At 39.5% G+C, this 21,549-nt stretch overlaps 1 protein-coding gene across 1 annotated transcript in view; it reads left to right on the top strand.

Moving 5' to 3' along the window:
- Window positions 1-21,118, top strand: part of MAN2A1 (mannosidase alpha class 2A member 1) — a 162,441-nt gene extending 141,323 nt beyond the window's left edge. The window contains exons 20-22 of the mRNA XM_080678363.1: window positions 6,851-7,045; window positions 16,466-16,576; window positions 18,405-21,118. Coding sequence (XP_080534489.1) covers window positions 6,851-7,045; window positions 16,466-16,576; window positions 18,405-18,557 — 459 coding nt within the window. The 3' untranslated portion in view covers window positions 18,558-21,118. The remainder of the gene's footprint in view (window positions 1-6,850; window positions 7,046-16,465; window positions 16,577-18,404) is intronic.
- The last annotated feature ends 431 nt before the right edge of the window (window positions 21,119-21,549 follow it).

The following is a 21,549-nucleotide window of genomic DNA, read 5'->3' as shown; positions in this document are numbered from 1 at the left end:
AGAGCTAATCAGAGCTCTCAAGGCTTGGCCCCAGGCCTCCCTTTCCTTTTTTTTTTTTTTTTTTTAATATATTTTATTGATTTTTTTACAGAGAGAAAGGGAGAAGGATGGAGAGTTAGAGACATGGATGAGAGAGAAACATCGATCAGCTGCCTCCTGCACACCCCCTACTGGGGATGTGCCCGCTACCAAAGTACATGCCCTTGACTGGAATCGAACCTGGGCCCCTTCAGTACAGCGGCCAACACTATCCACTGAGCCAAACTGGTTAGGGCCTCCCTTTCCTTTTTATGTTCTCCCTCTGCTACCTCTCCTACTCCCCTGGCTTTGGTGACCACCCCTGGCAAATGGAACCCACAAATACATATTCCATCTCTCTAGTTGTTTTCTGTTATTTCTTTCTACATTTCTAACAGCACCTGAAACTCAACATATTGAAAATCACTCTCATGATCTCCCTTCTCAAAACTGACCCTTCTCAATGTTCCCTCTCTTGGTGATGAGCACCACTTTCCATCCAGTGCCAGCCACCTAGGAGTCATCTCTCAGACATTTATCCCTCCCCAGCCCTTTCTCACAACAGTGATCACCAGTGCTTGGCTATCTCATTGCCTAAATATTTCAAATCTATAAACTTGTTTACTTCAACCACCCTAATCTCAACCAACATCATGCATTTCCTGGATCTAGCCTGTGCATCTACGCTGCTCTCCTTTCTGCTGTGTTTTCTTAATCCAGGAAGCATAGTGTTTTTGTCTTTGTTTTTAGATTTTTTTTCAAAACCAAAGCTAAAATTCATGAGCACAAACAGCAGTGTGGTGGCTGCTAGAGGGAAGGAGGTTTGGGGAGAAGGGTCCTAATATATGGTGATGGGAGAAGATTTGACTTTGGATGGTGGGCACACGGTGCAATATACAGATCTTATGACATAGAAACCCACACCTGAAACCTGTATGATCATGTTGACCAATGTCACCGCAATAAATTTAATTTAAAAAACAACAAAAAAACAAAAGCTAACCTCATTGCCCCACTGCTGAAGCCCTCTGATGTCTTTTCATTGCTCTCGGTATAAAAGCCAAAACCGTACCACGGCCTACAGAGCCCCCCATGTATGGGCCCTGCCTAACCCCCCTCCTCATTTAGCATGACTCTCGCTATTTCTGCTCTGGGCCCAGTGGTTTCCTTTCAGTCCTAAGTACTTTCCATGCACCCTACCCCCACAGCACCTTGTACGTGTTTTTCATCCTCTTTGCCCAGGGGACTCTTGGTTCTATTTCAGATCAGAGCTCATTTTGTCAACTGCTTCTGCTTGAGCAGGTGTAATCCCCTTCTATCCCTCAGATCTGGGCATGTCTCCTTCGCGTGTGTATGTCATTGTTGGATTGTTGTCTTTCTTTTCCTTTGGACAGTGCATTCCCTGAAAGTAGAGGCTACGTCTCTCTCTGCTTTTAGGCTGTTCCTAGCAGAGGAAACACCCAGTATATGTTGTATGAATGAGTAAGCTGTGACAGCACACTGTGCCACTGTGTTTATCGCAGTTACTGCTTACTTCCTGTCACTGTATGCATGTTTTACTCCCCCTACTAGATTCCAGGAACTTGTCTACTTCATTTTCATGTGCCCCACAGGGCGGGCCTCTGCCTTAGGTAAGCATTCTATCAGTAAAATCCTAGTCCACTGAATGAAATATCAACATCTAATTAAAGCAAAGAATTCTTCCATTATCTAGAATTTTTCAGGAAAAAGATTTTAATATCCATTTTAGATGTCAATATTTATACCAGTTCTTGGAACTCAAGGTTTAAATCAATTACTGACAATAGCTTAGTTTTAAGACTAAAACTGCATAGGAAATATGTTGGAGTACTGGCAACTATTGTCTTTTTCTCCTGAAAATGTTTCTGGCTTTTATGATTTTTCTTTCTATATAGACACTAATTTGCAAAACTGTTAACTATGGCAATAAGAATTTTCATGTCAGACCTATAAAGCTTTCACTTAGAAGTTAAGTAATTTGTTTATTCCCATTCAAAACTCCTTAGAGACTAATTGATTTAAATTTGATCCAATGTTTTTGTAATCCTATGTTGGTTAAATTTTTCTTTTGCTCAGCTATAAGTTCTTAGGCTTAAATTAATAGATTCTTTTAAATAAAAAATGAACTAGAGAAGAGAAAATACATTTTAATTTCTAGTGAGATTGATTAAAAAGACATTTGATAAAGAAAGGTTACATATACATAAATTTTCTAAAAAGTGTTTTTACTTTCTCAGGTCTTAAATTCTAAAAAATTGCTGATAGAAACTGAGGTGGGGAGACAGTCTGGGCAGGAAGGCATTTTAATGGGAAGTCTGACCCTGTCAGATCCTCATTGGAATAATTCCACAGAGAGGTGGTTAGAATAAGGACTGGAACAGTCCTCTCTGCGGAACCCTGGCGAATAGGATTCACTTCTATTCAGTCATCCAGGGTTACTCCAATGGTAATGATACTCAATGGTCAGCAGAAGTGAAACATGGGAATTGTCTCTTTGGCACTGACCATGTCTGATTTGTTAATTTGACCCTTATTCCCACCATGGTCCTGCTGGCAACTGGTATAGTAAAGGGGGCATTGAGCTGGACTTAGAAGTACTGAAGGTGTTCAAGGGTTACAGTTGTATCATTTTGCCTCTGGATATCAATTCTTTGCATATAAGGAAAGGGAGTTAGGAGAGATCAGATGAAAAACTCAAATACTTACAGGGCTCAGGAGAGTGATGGCATGAGAGAGGTTGGTCAGGTTTAAGGGCAAGGGCTTAAGTTAGGTAGCCAGCGGATCTGTGGGGAACATGACACACAACCCACCTGGAAGCCACAACTCGGCTCCAACTTATTGTTTTCACTTGGGAACCTGAAGCCCAGTATGACTCGAAGTTACTGTGTTTGGGGTTAAAAAAACAGTTAATAGTTTTGGAGAGTTTTTGTTACTATCATTTTTGACTTATTTAATGTGAAATCTCCTGGATTTTTTTTTTCTGTTATTGAGAGTTGCCTGAAAAATAAACAACTTTTTAATACCATGCTGACCTCCCAAAACATTTCTATAGGCAAATTAGACCCACAAACTACCAAGTTTCAGCTCTGCTATATGATACTTATCTCTAAATCTTTAGATTCCATATATTTTCATTCTTCTCTTTCCCTCTGTCTTTTTACTTCCTCCCCCTAATATTTTTCTCTGATTTATTTATATTGCATTTGCTTATTAAATTAATAAATGAAGTTCAACAAACATTATGAAGTTCTCACTGTCAGGTCATACTGAAGAATCAAAGGTGACTAAAAAACAATCTCTCACTATTTAGCAAGTTTGGACGTAAGTGGAATGGAAACCTTTGGTGTTTTTTTTGTTTTAATATATTTTATTGATTTTTTACAGAGAGGAAGGGAGAGGGATAGAGAGTTAGAAACATCGATGAGAGAGAAACATCGATCAGCTGCCTCCTGCACACCTCCCACTGGGGATGTGCCCGCAACCAAGGTACATGCCCTTGACTGGAATCAAACCTGCGACCCTTGAGTCCGCAGGCCGACGCTCTATCCACTGAGCCAAACCGGTCAGGGTGAAACCTTTGGTATTTAGGGATCAGGTAACATGAGTGGGCTTAATGAAGGGCACCAAGGAGCCTGACAAGAAGTTTGGCTTAGGAAATAAGAGCTAGAACCCAGTGGAGATGATCTCAACTTGGTCTGATTTGGATCAGAATGTGCTAAAAGCTATTTTAATTTCACACATGTTGCAAGGAGAAAACTAGACTTGTATAGTCTGAAGCCTTCCAACCAACAAGAAAACAAATCTATATATATAAAACCCTAATATGCAAATAGACCAAAGGGCCGAACAACCAGTCACTATGATGTGTGCTGACCACAGAGGGTGCACACAGAACATGGCATGTGTCGGCCGCGGTGGGATGGTGGAGCAGGTGAGCGGGGGGCACCAGACCAAGGTAGGGTGCCAGTCGCTGTCATCAGGGCAAGGCTCTGGTGGTTACTGAAAACTCTGTTCCTGCATGCTGCAGTCCCACCTGGAGATCGCACCCGCTGCCAGCGCCCAGCACCGGTCCCAATCGCTCGGCGCCGTCATCAGGTGCAAGTGGCAGCTGCCGGGCCCAATCGCCCTTGAGGGCTTCTCCACCTCCCCCTGCTCCTGAGGGGCAATCGGGGCAGCAGCCACCACTCACACCCTCTGATGGCACTGGCCCCAATCGCTCCACGTGTGGGAGCGGCGGCAGCGAGGGCGGGGCTGCTGGCAGACTGGACCAGGGGCCATGGTGAGAGTGGCCGGGTGGGGGTGCGGAGGATGGGCGAGACCCGCCCCTGTGCCTACCACAGCCTCGCAGTCCACAGGTCCTTTCAAGGTACACGAATTCGTGCACTGGGCCCCTAGTAATGTTTATAATAGTGTATTAGTTTCTACATACAAGGCTGAGAAATTCATTTATAGCACAAACACTTGAACATGTTTTATAAACTTTGGGTTTATTATAAGCATTACTGTGAAAAGATTGCCTGTCTAGGAAATGAATCCAAATAGTGGTAGTTCAACAGTTAAATATCTTTGTGAGCCCCGTGTCTTTGTGAATATGTTACGAGAGTGTGTGGATGGTGGAGCCTTCAGTGAGAAGGCCCCACCCAACTGGCTTCCAGTCGTGTCATTGTCCATGGTGCTTTTATGGCACTGAACTCCCTCACTTCTCTAAACTCTCCTGCCTTATCTTGCTTAGGTCTATAAATAGTACAGTTCTTGAATTTTCAGAGTACTTAAATTCATGACATTGTTTCTTTGATGAGATTTTTCATGAACATGTTTTTGAGTCTGAATCCTGTTTTTTTTAATCCAAAACTAGTTTAAAAGGTGAGGCTTATACTTTTGGTTCCAAATGGCATTCTATTTCTTCTATAAAGTTGTAAGGGTGTCTGTCTGGGGTGGCAGTTCTCCGCACAGGTCCACAGAGCAGTGGGGGACTGACTAGATGAGATTCACCTGGAAAGGGGTGGCATTAAGCTTCACCTTTCCAGGCCCCAACCCTGCCTGGGGATCTATGCTTCTTAAAAGCTCCCCAAGCCATTCCTGTGTATGATCAATTTGAGGGGGAAACACTGAGGTTTAGGTGAACTGATTTGGTGTTAATGTGCACACCAAAGGAAAGGTAAATATGCACATAACTGTGTGTACAGATAATCCATCAAGAAGTCCCACATCTTCTCACCAGGGTGTCCAGGGATTTTTCAAAGTGCATAGAACAAAGTCAGAGAGCTTTTTCTGAATGTTTCTTGACCTAAAATGAACTTAATGCCTCCTGAATCTGATAAGGCAGGTGTTTTCCTTTCTGTCAGAATCTTTTATCTCTATTACTCAAAGGTGATTTTGTCAGCAATCCTGACCTACATTATGGAGTTCTTTGATCTTGGACCACATTTAAAGTGTCTTATTGAAAATGTTTCTTCTCTGTTCATATTATTTTACAAGCTGCATTAAATTTCAATATCGTTGGAGAATAATATTTTATTTGCTTTATTTAATCTTTCCTTAAAAAATGTGGAATGGATACATGTTTTACAACTCTTTCAGACCTCATTTTTTTTGTCAGTATCTTAATATTGTGTGTCTCTCTGCTGCCTTTAAAAATCTTTTTTTCTCTCTCCCTGGTCTAAATTGTAATGACATCTACAGTTTGCTACAGACACGATGCTTGTCACTCTTCACTAACACCCTCTGTTCAATGCTAATCTGACATTCTGAATTTTAAGCTCTGTATCTTCTATAAATCCTATCTTTTCACACAGATAAGTAGCCAAGCTTTTCATTTGAAAAAGGGATGTAACATCAGAATATATCAGTGAAATAGCCATTTTAGAAATAAGATACAAATTTAAATTTAGCTCCAATGTCACTGGTGAACAAAAGACCTTTCTGCATAAATTTTCTCTTTTTAGTGTGTTTCTGTCTGCTTTTACACCTTACGCATCATTGGTGATGGTTCTGCTTAGTCATTGATTTAATTGTGTGTCATCTACCATATGTATGTCCCCAGTCCTGGCAAACTTATGTTATGTTAGAACATGCTGAAATGCTTGTCAACAAGTCTATACCATAGCAAAGACCAAAGTATTTTTAAATTATACTGAATAATTATCATATAAATGTGTGATAAGTGTTACATAACATATGTAACAGTTCCAGTTTTGGGAATAGAGTGAAGCAATTGACAGTGATTTACCCAATTTAAAGAAAACATGATCTAGATATGCCACCTGTGATATTTAAAAACCTTATTTATTTTGAGAGTTTTTAAGTCCTATCACTGGGTAACATTTGTGAAACATAGCTTTGGATCAACACATGACTTTCGATCTAGTTAAGTGTACAAATGAAATCATGAGAATATGATGGGTAAACCTGAGGGGAAAGAGATAACATTTGATGACATGTAAGATGTATGAGCATCCCAGTCCATTTACTTTAAGAGTTTTGTAGTAGGTTCGGAAAGAGTTTCTGTAAAATGTTATACCTGTCCTAAAACCTAAAATGTTTGTGGAAAATGTTTTCAGGGTTTTTAGTATTAAAGCAACAGAAAAAATATATTTCTAACATATGAGTTAAGTGGACAGTTCGTTTTCTTATATTGCTTAGAACTGAACTTGGTAATCTGCTATGCATTTTCTATAGCTGTTATTAATAAAATCAAAGTATTTATGAATTTTTATATTTCTTTCTATTTAAATCCTATCAGATAATTCAGTTAACAACATGAAAACTGCAAATATATAACTCTTAAGAATTTTTGTTTTTTTCTTGATAGGAAGAAGAAAAGAAGGCAGTCAGTTATCCTTCCCTTCTTAGCCACATAACTTCTTCTTTCCTGAATCACCCTGTCTTTACAATGACAGAGAAGAGCCCCATGCCCACCCTTCAGCTGCTAGGTGAATTCTCCCCGCTACTGTCATCTCTGCCTTGTGACATTCATCTGCTTAATCTGAGGACAATACAATCAAAGGTGTGTCCTAAAATCTATCAAAATCTTACATTAGGTATAATATTTGTAATAAACCTGATATAAGGGGGTGGGAAGAAGAAAAAATACTCTTAAGTTTTACTGTGCTTCAAGAAATGATTAAGAGGGCTTCACCTTTAGGCAAAATTATTATACCTTTCATTTGCGTATTGCTCTATAGCATCAATTTTCAACCAGTGAGCCTCAATAATTTTTAAAACATGCAATATCTAACTTTTTAGTCAGGGACACTGACCTCTTGTCTCTTAGACTGTCAAAAAAATGACAACAACCGACACAATAGTTATCCAGTGTGAAAAAATCAAAATTATGCCTATTTTTTTTTGTCAGATCGGCAAAAATATATTTTTTGGTATGCTGCAGAATTTTAGTAATTAGTTTATGTGTTCCATGAGATGAAAAGGGCTAACAATTGCTGCTCTATAGTTTGAAGCATACTGCAATACTAATTTATTCCATTCTCAGAAAAGTTCTTTGTGGTAAGTAGGTCAAGGAATAACATCTTTTTCTTCTTTTTATGGATAGGAAGCTAAAGCTGTCTTGAGGTCACATAATTTGTAGGTGGAAGAATCAGGCGTTAAGATCAGCTGTCCTGGCATTTTCCATTCATTTCTCATTGTTAGCCAGTGTTTCTGGGGAGTTAGAAAATTAAAGAGCATAGTGTTTAATTAATTCTGTATCAGAGGCTTTTTACCTTTTGTATCTTTTTCCTGAAAATCATTGCAACCCAAACCTTTGCATTGAGAAACCAACTATTTAGGAGAAATGGAAGAAATAAAATCAGAAATTGCATTTGAAAAGAATAAAGCTTAGACATTTGACATCACTTTTATGTTTTGTGGAGCTGTGCTGATGTTGTGAATTGACATATACTTAGCTGAAAATAGTAATGGCCTGAATATGAAAAGAAGAGAATGTTCATGTTTGAAGACAACATAAGAGGCGGAAAATGTTTAGTTTCAGAACAAACCCCTAAAACCAAATATAGTAAGGATAAATAAATGCCTACAAATTTGGACAGTGATGGCTTTTAAAATTGTATGCTCAAGATAAAGAACTTATGCCTGACGATATAGGAAAGTACATATAGTTGTAATAATGAATACAAGTGGATGCATGCCTCTGCCTGCCACAAGCTGTTTGATCCCTGAGTAAACTTGTAGGCTTAACTTCATGCCTGCCAGGTGCCAGTTACTGCTAAAGGAATAAGGGATATTGTCATGAACAAAAAAGACAAAATCCCCTGCCAACTGGAGTTTAGATCAGCCGTGGGAAAACTACGGCCCGCGGGCCAGATCCGGCCCGTTCGGCTGTTCTATCCGGCCCGCGGAGCCGAAAGAGCGGAGGGTTCTCTTGCTCTCCCCTCCGCTCCTTTACTTTGAATTTATATTAGTTCACACAAACACTCCATCCATGCTTTTGTTCCAGCCCTCCGGTCCAGTTTAAGAACCCATTGTGGCCCTCGAGTCAAAAAGTTTGCCCACCCCTGGTTTAGATTCTAATGGGAGAAGAAAAAAAAATAATTAAAGAAGAAAAAATAAGAGAAACATATAATATGTTAGATTGTAATGTTATGGAGGGAAAAAAGCAAGGAATGGCAAGTGCAAGAAGGTGATGCAATTTTGAGTAGGGTGGTTGGAGAGGGTCTTGCAGAAACGGTGATAATGAGAAAAAATATGGAAATCAGGGAATAAGAGACTCGTGCAGATATTTTGGGGAAAGTGGTCCAGCCAGAGTTAAGAGCAAGAATGAAGGCCTGAAAGCCAAAGATATGATCATAATGGAGGCTCCATGAGAGCTGTGCTTTTCTTTCATCCCTTATTGTCTCCTCTTGCCTGGAACAGTACCTGCACGTAGTAGGGGCTCAGTAACAATTTGTTGAATGAGTGAATCTTGTGAGTATTCTTTCTAGGATTCTGCTATAGTTTTTGTGGGTCTACTTTTCAACTCATAGAAAGAACACACCAGAGACAGCTTGCTTCCCTGAGGTAGCCTGTTATTATTTCATGAGCTAAAGGACCAAAATAATAGAGAGGAGGGCCCCTTGTTGCCCGCTCTGAGCATAGATGGTAGAGGACCATAGCAGCCTGAAGGATCCCTGAACTTCCAGGGCTCATAGTGGCTTTTTCTTACTACTAGATGACCCATTCCCAAAGTCTTTTGAAAGTGATGGTTGTTTGGAAGCAGCTCCAGCTGACTAGAGTGAGTGGATTACCCTCTACAGTCCAAAGCTGGCCTTGTTTTCCAGATCACCTCTTTTTAGTAATCACCTGGTCCTGCATTCTTCCTGCCGCTGGCTACCTTCTTGTCATACAAATCTAATCACTTCCCAAATGAAAACCTTATTACCCACCAAATTGGTTCAAACCGTAAGCCTCAGGCCTTCTACAGTCTGGCCTCCACTCACTAGCCACCTGGCTCCCCATTGTTCTTCTTCCCTTTGGACAAGTGTGCCACCTTCACTATCTGCTGGCTGAGTGACTGCTGACTCAGCTACCACTTATGAAATGAGGCTGCTATTAGATATGCCTGCTTCAGGTCTGTTATGAGAAACAAATGAAATAATGCTGTGAAAGCCTTCGAAAACAGAAGTGCTTTGTGAACATATACTATGTTATCCTGATGATGCCACAGGATATGCCAATTCAGGTGCAAACTAGAGTTTTAGCAGAGGGAATAGAAAGCAGTTTAACAATGTAGATATTTAACCAGAAAAATAAAGACCAAAATATTAATGCCTAATGATAACTACTATGCTGGTACGTGATCAGGGCTAAATACTTGGGGCTATTTTGCATTATCATATTGATTCTTGCCAGTTTTTATATTAACCTTTGACTCTTAGCGTAAATTTCTAATGTTTGGTTAAGCTCTCCAGTAACCTGAAGGGATTGATTGGTCCATTCTCACTTCTTGAAAGACTTGTTCTCTGTCCCCTAAACTCTGATAATAGGAAGATAATCATTGAAGGAAGCTGATGGTAGGTATTGACTTGAAGAAAGCTTGGTACTTAAAATATGTCAAGGGTAATTCCATGGTTATACTAAAAGAAAAATACAAATGACTTAATAAATTCAGAAACCTGACCTATACATTTGGGATTGTGTTCCTGTTTCTGTGTGCTGTCAGCTCCAAACATATAATAATGAATTGTTCATTCGGAGATTGCAGTGCATTTTTCCTACTGAAATACAAATACAATTAACCCTTAAACAACACAGGGGTAGGGGCGCCAACCTTGACCCATGCAGTGGAAAATACCCATGTAACCTACATCAGCCTTCCAAATACACAGATTCCCAACTGTCAGTTGATACTTGAACAGTGTGGGTGTGAATGTACAAGTCAGTCGGATTGAGTGGCTCAGTTGAACAAAATCTGTGTATAAGTGGACCCACGCAGTTTCATAGCCACATTGTTGAAGGATCAGCCTACAGGTTGGGTTCCAAGCAAGACCAGAGGTCTATATGGCTTGTATCTGAGTAAGCATTTTCTTTACCACCACCTCATAGTATTTCCATGATAAATCCATCTGAGGACCACCTTGGATCAGTAAGGGCATGTCTCTGTTCCTGCCTTCTCTCCATCAGAAAGGTGATAAGGACATACCTGCTTCCCCATTCCCTCGGCAGGTTCTTTAGTTCTACGCCTCAGTTGGTCTCCCTTACTCCTCATGAAAAAAGAAGTTATGGGCTCCAGCAACAGTCAGAGAGGTGTGGTGGGGGCTGGAGGTGTGCTAACCCATCGAGGTGGTTCAGTTCCTATTACCAATCCTCAGAGTCGCTGTGTCCAGATCACACTAAGGAAATTTTAGACACAGAGACTTTTATAAATTTGCTCTACAAAATTAGGCTCGGGTAGAGATCCTAGGACTTAGTAATTCTTTAAAACTCTCAGATTGGGAAACTAAAGGCCAGAGAGATTAAATGATTGATGGTTAAATGATTCAAATAAAACTACCCCCTCAGTAAGTGTTAGAATCTGGACATACCCCCGGTCTGAATCCGAATGCTGGATGTTGCCACAGAGGTAGTATTTGACTCTTTAAGAGTTACTATATCTTTTCCTCCAAGTTATTGGTAATGAGTTTGTGGTTTTATATAAGCCTGTCTTTTCTAAGTTATATGTGTGCTCCCAGCCTGTTCCAGCCACTATCTAGGAACTTAACTGTTAGTCTTCTCATCCGGTAGGTCTTACCTTGAACTCTCTTCTCTTTGTCACCCCCTTTTCTTGCACTCTTAGGAGCTTCAAATATTAAAGTTTCTGTAAAAGTTTGAAAACTGGGTAACAGGAGCGCCACTCAAGTACATTGAACGGGAAAGCCATGTCATCAGGAAAGGGTAATAATTAAGGGAACAAAGAAGTCTTGGGCGAGAATATGCTGGAGGAAGGATCATCATGGAAGGAAGGATCATGGGTCAGGGTTCTGTAGGCTAGAATTACAGGTGCTGACATCCTGGGGACAAGAAAGAGATGGCTGAGCTGTTGAGCTAGGCTTCACAGGGCCAGTCTGCCATGAACAATATGTGATTCCACTATTGTTTTTCCAGATTATTCCCACTGCTTCCATGTTTAACTATACTTTTATTTAGATATGTATATATTTATATCTGTAATTACATATACATTGTCATATGCATGTGTAATTTGCTCTCTGTGGAATTTCTTTTGATTTGTGCTTAACTGTTTCTTGCAAATAGTTAACCAGTCATTTCAACATCAACACCACCTACTGAATAAGATTTTCTCTCCTAACTTATTTACACCACCCCTTTCTTGTAAGATGCAGTTATAAGTTTTTACTTTATTTTTTGCCTTTCTTATAAGCATTGATTGGTGCTTTATTGATCTCCCTAGCTTCTGGAAAGGTGAAAATTGTGGGGGAAAATTCTCTTCGTTGTACATACCTAAGAACTACCATTCACCTTCCCCTTTCTATCATGTTATCTTGTTCATCAAAACAGGATAACTGTTATTAGACATTTTAATAAGTACCCTGGAAAATGAATTTCTACTAGTTATTTCCTGTCTCAGGACATATAACACAGTGTGCAGTTTTCTAACCTTTCCAGCTGTCAGAATGCACTGAAATTTGAGTGTTGTTAGGCATTTTCAAAGTATGTGAGCAGGTTGGAGAAACTTTTTCACCAGGTGTTTAGGTATCCCTTAATCTATGCACACCTTACACATCCTATGAGGAGGCTGGGGTCACTTTCCTCCTGGAGAATAGGTCAAATTTATAGCCCCTCTCATCATCAGAAAAAAGTGTACACATATAATTACTATGGTTTCTAGGAATTTACTGATTTGTGAACCTCACACCTATATATATAAAAGCCTAAGTGACCAAACAACCGGTCAACCAATCTCTATGATGCACACTGACCACCAGGGGACAGATGCTCAATGTACAGGATTGGGCTCCCTCCTGTCTGGATCAGGCCTGTGGGAATCAGGCAGCAACCAGCTATCTAACATCCCCCAAGGGGTCCCAGATTGCAAGAGGGCACAGGCCAGGCCAAGGGATTCCACCAGTGCACAAATGTGTGCACTGGGCCTCTAGTTACTAATAAGCAAATTAAGTTTCTTTTGTTGTGAGCCAGGAATAGCATAACTCTCACATTTTGAGCTCTTACCACTTCAGTAGAGGAATATTTGCCTATATTCTTATGCGAGACTGTAATATGCATGTGTAATTTTCAGAATGGCTTTAAATTCTGCTTAAAATAGGATGAATGGATGTATGGGTAGGCTGAAGATGGATAGAAATTATAATTTCTAAAGTTTACTTTCTGAATTGATATGTTTTTTATAAAGCATGGTTTTATCTCTGCTGGGTCTATTAATTAAATCCTCTCTGTTAGCAGCCTCAAATCAGAGGGCGATCCCCTTTAGTTTAAAGCCTTTTGTTACCTTATGTTAAAGGTGGTTCTCCCTTTCCCCTTCCTTGCTGGCATCTGTGAGCACCAATTCACAGCTAGAGTAGAGGCAGGAGAATGAAGCTGTTAGAAGCACAGACTTTGGAGTCAAACTACCTGGGTTTGAGTGCACCCCCTCTACTTGCCATCTGGGTGACATAGAACAAGTCATTTCATTCTCCGAGTCTCAGTTTTCTCATTCATAGTGTGGCAGTATAGAACCCACCTTAGAGACGTTCTGAGGATTAAATGAGTTGATGTTTGTAGAGCATTTAGAACAGCAGCAGGCACAAGGAAGCACCGAATGTTTGACAAATGAAGGTTCTTAATTGTGATAGTTATAAGCAGTTGTGATTGTTACTAATAATGAAGTGAAAATGCTGGCATATTTTTTTATAAATTAGAGAAAGCTGAAGTTTATTGCCAAAGTAAATCTTGATGCTTTTTTACTTGTATTCCTTGTACATTTTATTAATAATTCCTCATATTCTTCAAAACAACATACCTAACATTGTCTCTATGCCAAGCATTATGCTGAGTATTTACTTGAATGTTATTTAGCTCTCACAGCACTGTGAAGGTAGCAGTACTGTACCTCGTCTTATAGGAGAGGAAACTGACTGACCTGGAGATGGTAGGTAACTTTTTGAGGTCACACCGCCAGTAGTTGGTGGTGCTGAGAGGCACAGCTCTACATCTCTGACTCCAGGCCAGACAGGGAGTGATAATGTGGAGTACATTGGGGAATATGCTGACTTATTTCTCTTATTGACTCAGTAATAATAAAACACCTACCAACTATATATGGGAAAAGATCATGAAGGTCCAATGTAGAGTCATTAGAGATAATTACTATTAAATATAGAGAGGATGCTTTGTGATTAGGGATATTCCTGTACATTTAAATCTTAATGCAAACTTGTTTACCACCTCAACTACTTCAAAGGTTGTAAGATGAAGTAATCCATGAAAAGCTTTCTGCAGAGTCTGACACAGCAGCAGTTCCTGTTATTGTCCCTGTGATTGGCCCTTGATCCTCAAAGGGACTCTTCACAAGTCTAACTAGTTCTTGGAATTTCAGAGGTTAAATGATACATGCACAGTCATAACTGATTCATGGTGGAATCAGCGCTTGCCTCTGGTCCAGCTTTCTCTAAGCCTGATGGCTTCATTCTGCAAGCAGACCTCCTACCCCTAAACTCCACCCCGTTGCTGGAGAAGCTCACAAGCCCCACTTAGTCTAGGAGCCTCATGTCGGTTTATCCTCTGAATAAGTTCTGTAATGGATTTTCCCCTGTGTTAGCTCAATCATCCAAGCCTTCCAGGATGGATTCAGCTGCAGTTGTAATCAGAACTATTTTATGAAGACATTTAGTTTGTAGCTCACTCAACACAGTGCATGGCGCTGTTTCAAAAATGTGTGAATTTTCTTCTCCTCCTCTCTTCTTTTCCGAGGTCCAGATATTACTTACATGTTAATGAATGTAAAAACAGGTCTTTTAAAATCTCTTTTCTCTCCTGGCGCACACAGTGTGAATACATGGTATTTTTTAATGGGTTAACCCACACTGTGACTCGTGAAGGAGGGAGACATGCGTGAGCTCCGTTTTATTGGAGATGAGGAACTGATGTGACTACTCCAAGGTTTCACACTGGCACGTGACAGAGTTCTCTTTGTTATTCTCCTGCAGCTCTTACATTTATTATAAATGATGTGTTTTCATGCTATTTTGAGACTGTGTGAAATTTATAGAAATTTTATTAGAAATCTTTATCCTGTGATTTAAACTTGCTATATGTATTATGTGGACCTGCAGTGACTCAGAATTCCTTAAGTGACTTTTTTCTCTCCCTTCAAACAAAATCTTAGCAGTACCACTGCAAAATACCAGTGTGAAATGTCATAAAACAGGTTATTCCAGCCAAGAATCTGAGGTGAGGACAGCTTTAAATTGTTCAGGCACATTAAAATCAAATCAGTGGTGGGAATGCTGGCAGCTAGTCAGAAAAGATGTCTCTATAGCACATTAAATATCTTATCCCCAAGTGAGGATGATCAGGAACTTGGGCATATGGGTATCTGTGGCCACAGAAGAAAAAAGGGATCATTTTCATCACAGTGTCAGAGGTATGCAGCCACAACTCTATTTGAATCACTGCACATTCCTTCATTTTTCAAAGGAGTTTTAATTCATTTTGTTTATTATCATAAAACATTTCCACTTAAGAAAACATAAAATTTATTAAGGTAAGTGTAATTTAAAATATTCAAACATCTGAACCAGTTATGGCATTATTATTTAAATGGATGCAAGACATTTTACTTCAGAGATATTGTGGGTTTGGTTGCAGGCCACCACAGTAAAGTGAATATCACAATAAAGAAAATCACATGAAATTTTTGGTTTCCCAGTGCATACAAAAATTATGCTTACACTATAGTGTAGTCTATTAAATGTGCAGTAGCTTGTGTCTAAAAAAATGTACAAAGCTAAATTAGAAAAATACTTTCCACTAAAAACTGCTAACCAATATCTGAGCCTTCAGCGAGTCATAATCTTTCTGAGGTGGAAGGTCTTACCCTAGTGACATCAAAGATCATAGATCACCACAAGAAAAAAGTTTGAAATATTGTGAGGATTACCAAAATGTAACAGTGTCTCGAAGTGAGCAAAGGCTGTCGGGGAAAATGACGTCAATAGACTTGCTCAACACACGGTAGCCACAAACCTTCAATTTGTTAAACACAGTATCTGTGAAGCACAGTAAAAGCAAAGCCCAATAAAAGGAGGTGTGCCTGTGCTGAGCCCTATAGCTGACTTGTCATGTTTCGTATTTCTCCTTTTGCCTGCATAGAAAGAATAGCTTCTGTAATGTGAATTTAAATGATACAGCAACCTAATAAATGTGGTTGGCCTAGCAAGTGATAAACATAACTAATTCAAGTGTCTCTTATATAAAAATAATGAACCAATACATTAAAGATTTAAAATGTTTTAATGCAGTTAGCAAAAGTTAGTATTCAGTAATGAAGCCTGTTTCAGTTTTAAGATGGAGTTTACATCATCATTCAGTGACCAGATAAGGACTAAATTCAGGTACACATTAAAAATGTTATCAAGAACTTTATTCAGCTGATGTATACGTTAAAAATAAATAAAAGTGAAGTGCTTTAAGAAAAACTGATAAAACAGTATGTAATAAGTGCACAAAAGGAAACCAAAGTCCTCAAGGACTGTGAGGAAACCAAGGCATGAGATGACTTAATAAGGAACCAAGAACATAATACCACCTGACTCCTTGGGGGAGGTGGACAGGCTCAGTGCACCTGGAACCTAAGGGGAAATGCACTTGCCTGGCTTCACTGCTACATACAATGAGCCTTTGTGGTTGGGGATGCTAACAAAAAGGCGGTGAAGTGTGCGGTAGTGGCAGTGTTTGTTTTAATACCACGGTGGCATGTTGGCACTCTGCTCCTTTGCAGGTGGATGGCAAGCATTCCGATGAGGCAGCCTTGATCCTCCACAGGAAGGGCTTTGATTGCCGCTTCTCCAGCAGAGACACGGGGCTGCTTTGTTCCACTACCCAGGGAAAGGTGAGCTGAAAGGTTTTTGTTTGTCAAGTTAGTGTGCTTTCAAATCCTTACTTTCTGCAATAATCCTGACAATAAGATAATGTTTCATTGCTTCTTCATTGATTTGTTACCCTCAGCTGCAAATTAGCTCAAGTCTCCACATCTTAAGAAAGCACTTTCTCAACCTTCTGTCTCCTCTCCTTGTCAACATCAAAATGCACAGCCAGAACGTGTGTATATTTGAATGTTCTCATTGATTCTTAGGCTCTCCATTTTTTACCTACAAAACATCTTTAGATTACCTCACCACCATATTTTCTGCTTTCTTGGGTATACTTATGCATGATCTAGTTCAGCAGTCACCACCCAGTGATCCGTGGACCACTGTTGGTCCTTGACTCTGAAAGGTTGGCTACCGCTGATCTAGTTCAGGGATGGCAAACCCAAGTCCTGTGGTGGCTGACACAAGTTTTATAATAACTTAAGTGAATTGGGGGAGCAATAGAGAGTGTAGCCAGTGGGAGAATTGAGCCACTTCTCCCAAGGCAACTATCCTGAGCTCCTATCAGTTGTTTCCCCACGGAAACATGCTGGTCTAGATCTTCTGATGACGCCAGATTGGCATGCAGGTCCTCACTGTGAAGGCCAAACATCCTCAGGCTGACCACTGCTGGACTTTTTTATTTCTCTTCAAGTTGGTCTTGCTCACAGTTCCATCAAGCCTCTCCCTGGGAGAAAGCAAAACTTCAGTCTTCTGCTTGTTTCTCTGAGCAGGTTGTAACTCTGAGGGATTTACAGTTGGGATGGTTCTAGTACACAGACAGGTCTGCCCCACCAAGCAGTTCAGCCAAACCAGCTCTTCTACAAAACCTCACACATACCCTGTAGACCTGACTCAACAGATTTGGTTCCAAACCTTACAAATTAACATGTACGTAGTGAGAAGAAGAGAGATGCGGTAGGGGACCTAAATCTATGCAGATAAGCTTCTTTCTCCATTTCATTTACCTCACCCTTCGTGGAATTGGTACTAAGAAAGCACTGATATCTTTATTTCTCTTTATTACATTTGTACCTCTACCTACATTATTGTTGATAGGAGTATACTTGGTTGTGAGCATTTGTATTCTAATATTAAGACTGTGAGTCTTAATGGGAGCTGTAGGACCCAGACATATTCATGCAAACTCTCCACCTTATAAATGGGACTCATTGACATGATGAGCCCTCCTTGTGGCAGGTCCGTCTCCTGTCTCAGCTCTATTGGAACAGGAAAAATGGTTGAGAACCACTTGTGTTAAGGTGTTTTTAAAGCTTCTTGGCCCATAGATGTCCCTGATTTTTATTGAAAAGGGCCCCTCACGTGGTAAGTTCTCAGGCTGTACAATAAAGGAGCACAGCCCAGGTTGACCTCTCCGGTTCCCACTTTCCTGTGTTTCTCCCAGGGATGGTCTGTATGTTCAAGCCTGCAGAGGTATATTTTATCTCCCTCCCTTCCTCATTATTGTACTTAAAGGGAACTTCAAACATACTGTTTTAGCCTGGCCTGGTGTGGCTCAGTGGTTGAGCATTGACCCATGAATCAAGAGGTCACTGGTTCAATTCCTGGTCAGGGCACATGCCTGGGTTTCAGTCTCGGTCCCTAGTGAGGGGTGTGCAGGAGGCAGCCGATAAATGATTCTCTCTCATCATTGATGTTTCTATCTCTCTATCCCTCTTCCCCTTCCTCTCACTCTGAAATAAACTTTTTTACTTAGTCTCATACTATTTTTCACTGATTATAGAGCTGTGTTGCTAATCTTTCTTCAAAGTTCATCTAAATATGCACATTTTATCATTTACTTTTTAGATATTGATACAGAAACTTTTTAATAAGTTTACTGTTGCAAATCTCGTTCCTTCATCATTATCCTTGATGCATTCACCTCCCGACGTCCGAAATATAAGTGAGATCAACTTGAGGCCCATGGAAATCAGCACATTTCGAATCCAGTTGAGGTGAATCTGGCTTTCAAATTTGGACTGTGAAGCATTGGCTTATATACACTTCTTAATTTAACGTGCAATAAGAAGCACATTATTTAAGCTTCTGGCTACTGTGAGAACATGAATTCTGTGTTTTGTTTTTAACCATTACATAAGAAAAAAAAAAAGCCATGCTACAACCAGTTTGGTTTTTGTTTTGTTTTTTAAGTTTCTTTCATCAACTACTACCATCTGTATGAACTGATGCAACAAACAAATGTCTAAAGACAACCTCTCAACAGATTGTATCTCAGGTTAAATGCTAACTAATTATATCTGTATTGGGGGTTGTGAAGAGATTGTTATGAGTCTTCATGTTGCCGGTCCTTTGATAATTTTACAAAAATGCCCACATTTATCAAAATGGAATCAGAAGCTGGTGGGTAATAGCTAATGGCCAAAATGGTTGTAAACATTCATATGCATTAGAAAATGTTCTTGTGTTGAAATATGTGGAAAAGTGCAATCCATCAACCCTTATGGTATATGTAGTTGATTTTCACACCTTTTTTCTAATGTACCACTTAACCCTTCCCTGCCTATCCTTTGTAAAGTATTTCCAGAAATATCCGATTTTGAATCATTCAGTAGTAGAAAAAGAGACATATTTTCATTACTTGACAATGTGGGATAGGTGCAATTTATTACATTGTCACTAAAATAGAAGAAGCAATTCCATAGGTACCATAACCTATTTTAGGTACCACAAGGTGTCTTTTTACACAGCTCATTTGAATACAGATGTTCTGAGAAGGGGTTTTCTATTTTAAAAATACCATATCAAAATAAATGTGCCTTATTTTTGTATAAGTCTTGTTAAATCTTTTAGTGTCCATATTACCGTTTAGGGAAGGGGGGAGGTTGGGGCAGGAAAGGACGTGGGTACTTTCTATGACACATAAATTGTAAAATTTTTGCCTGACAATGCTGGCCACATTCTGATGTTTCATTAAATTTGTGGTGATATTACTCTAAACATTTTGACTATTTGAATGTAATGAAATCTCAGAAAACAAAACAAGGGGAAAATATAGTTAATTAAAATATGCTGCTGCCAAGGAGACTGCAACTTGAAGCAAGGATTCTGTAATGTGCAAAGTCCACACCCTGTTTCCACTTCAGAGGAGTTAACCACATTGAAGAGAGAATGCTTTAAAATAGACCTCGTTTGGAAACCCAATTATATGTAGCTCGCCATGACTTATCATATTCAAGAATATGTCTGTTCACTGAATTCCACACTTTGGTATGTGTGCACTAACCTCCAAGTGAAGTTCTGAGCCCATGGGCCACTATAATACTTTTTATAAAATTTATTTGGCATCATTGTTAACTTGACATTAAAATAAAAGCAACATTTAGACTATTTAGTTTTAATATAAAAAGGATTGAGTATGTTCATTTCTGAAAGGTCTCTTTGTATTAACGAATAGATTATTGTCTGACCTTAAACTTCCATTTACCTCCTGTTACTCCAGCATCTTTTTAGAGAAATTAAAACCTAATTTCTGTTTCACCAGGTAGTCTAATTATCATCTGGATTTTTCATCAAGATACAGCTCCTAAGATTATTGTTATGTTAAATTCATAGACTTCTTTCGCCTTTAATAATTAAGGGAACAGTACTGGTGGTGATAAAGATATTAAAAGGGAGTAGTTTTCATGCAATAAACATGTACTGTAAGTTTCCTTCCTGGTTTGGGGGGGATAGACAACTAAAAAAGAAACAAAAACTTCCCTTTTGTGGACGTCTACAGACCTTAAAATTGTCAGAAGCAAGTTCCAGGAATAAGATCAATATTTTCATTGCATCCTAAATGTAAAATCTTCCTATGGGAGTTCACTGTGTTCTGTGGTTAATCGGTCTGGGAATTCCGATCAGTTGAAATAACGTATCTTGATGCAATAACAGTGGTTTTGCCACTTCTGGTTGTTTAAGGATGGTCTGTCCCATGTCAGTTGGGTCTTATTCAGTGTGTATTGCCACTAACTGCTCACAGGTAAAGCAGAAATTTTCTTTAACGAGAAAGTTATCAGGGAAATGAAGAGGGGATGCTTTTGCTTTGAGCTGTGATCAAGAAAATTTCATCAGTGTCTCCAGCACATACTAAAAACTAGACACTTCAGTTGTGATTTTGGTGGCATATTTGTGTGCCTAGGTTTTACTACAGTTATAACAGATGTTCAGTTGACCGAGTAGTTCATTACTTTCTCCTATTTTTTTTTTTTTTTTGGAAATTTTAATTTGGGACTTTAACTGCAGTGTTTGAAAAATCAGCATCCTTGTTTTCTACAAATGCTGGCTAAAATAAAATGCTGTAAAATGTGTTGTAAAACATTGTAATTACCTTCCCATGTCTTTGTTGTACTTGTGCCGAAATGTTTTCACATCCTTTTGTCTAGAAGGAAATCTTTGCTTTCATTTTATGTTGCTTACCTTGGAATCAATAGGTTTTGATATTTTCTCTTGGAAGATTTTATATCTTTTTGGGAACATGTAATATAAGATCTCTAATAAAAGATAAATCTTATCACGTACATAGCCCTCTAGAGTGTTCTTAAATCTTATTTTGTACCCAAAATATATTAAGACATTTTGAGTGGTAGCGTGGAGTAGTGAGGGCCTTTGTGAATGAATTGCTCCTTCTTTAGTCCAGTTCTAGTTAGAAAATATAGTTTTCAAGGGCAAGTGGCAGATGGGATGGAGGTGGGTTTCACATCTGGGTGTGGGATCACCTTTGAGATTAGAATCTAGGAACCTTTTGAACAACGTGGTGCCCATGGGTCCTAAGTCAGTGAGGAGGAGCAGATTGTGATAAGATTCCATATACTCCAGGACAAAGGTGAAGAGGAGAGTAACCCAAGACATAAAGCTGAGAGGGTCCATGTGAGCTGATCCACAAGGCGAGGTGGGTTGGGAGACTGGGATCTGGAAGCGCTCTGCCAGCCGCTGGCCCTGACCAGCACAC

Source organism: Plecotus auritus (genome assembly GCF_963455305.1).
Source record: "Plecotus auritus genome assembly, chromosome: 7".
In the NCBI taxonomy this organism is placed as follows: Eukaryota; Metazoa; Chordata; class Mammalia; order Chiroptera; family Vespertilionidae; genus Plecotus; species Plecotus auritus.
The sequence above is the reverse complement of the archived record's forward strand: the minus strand, read 5'-3'. Positions and strand labels throughout refer to the sequence as shown.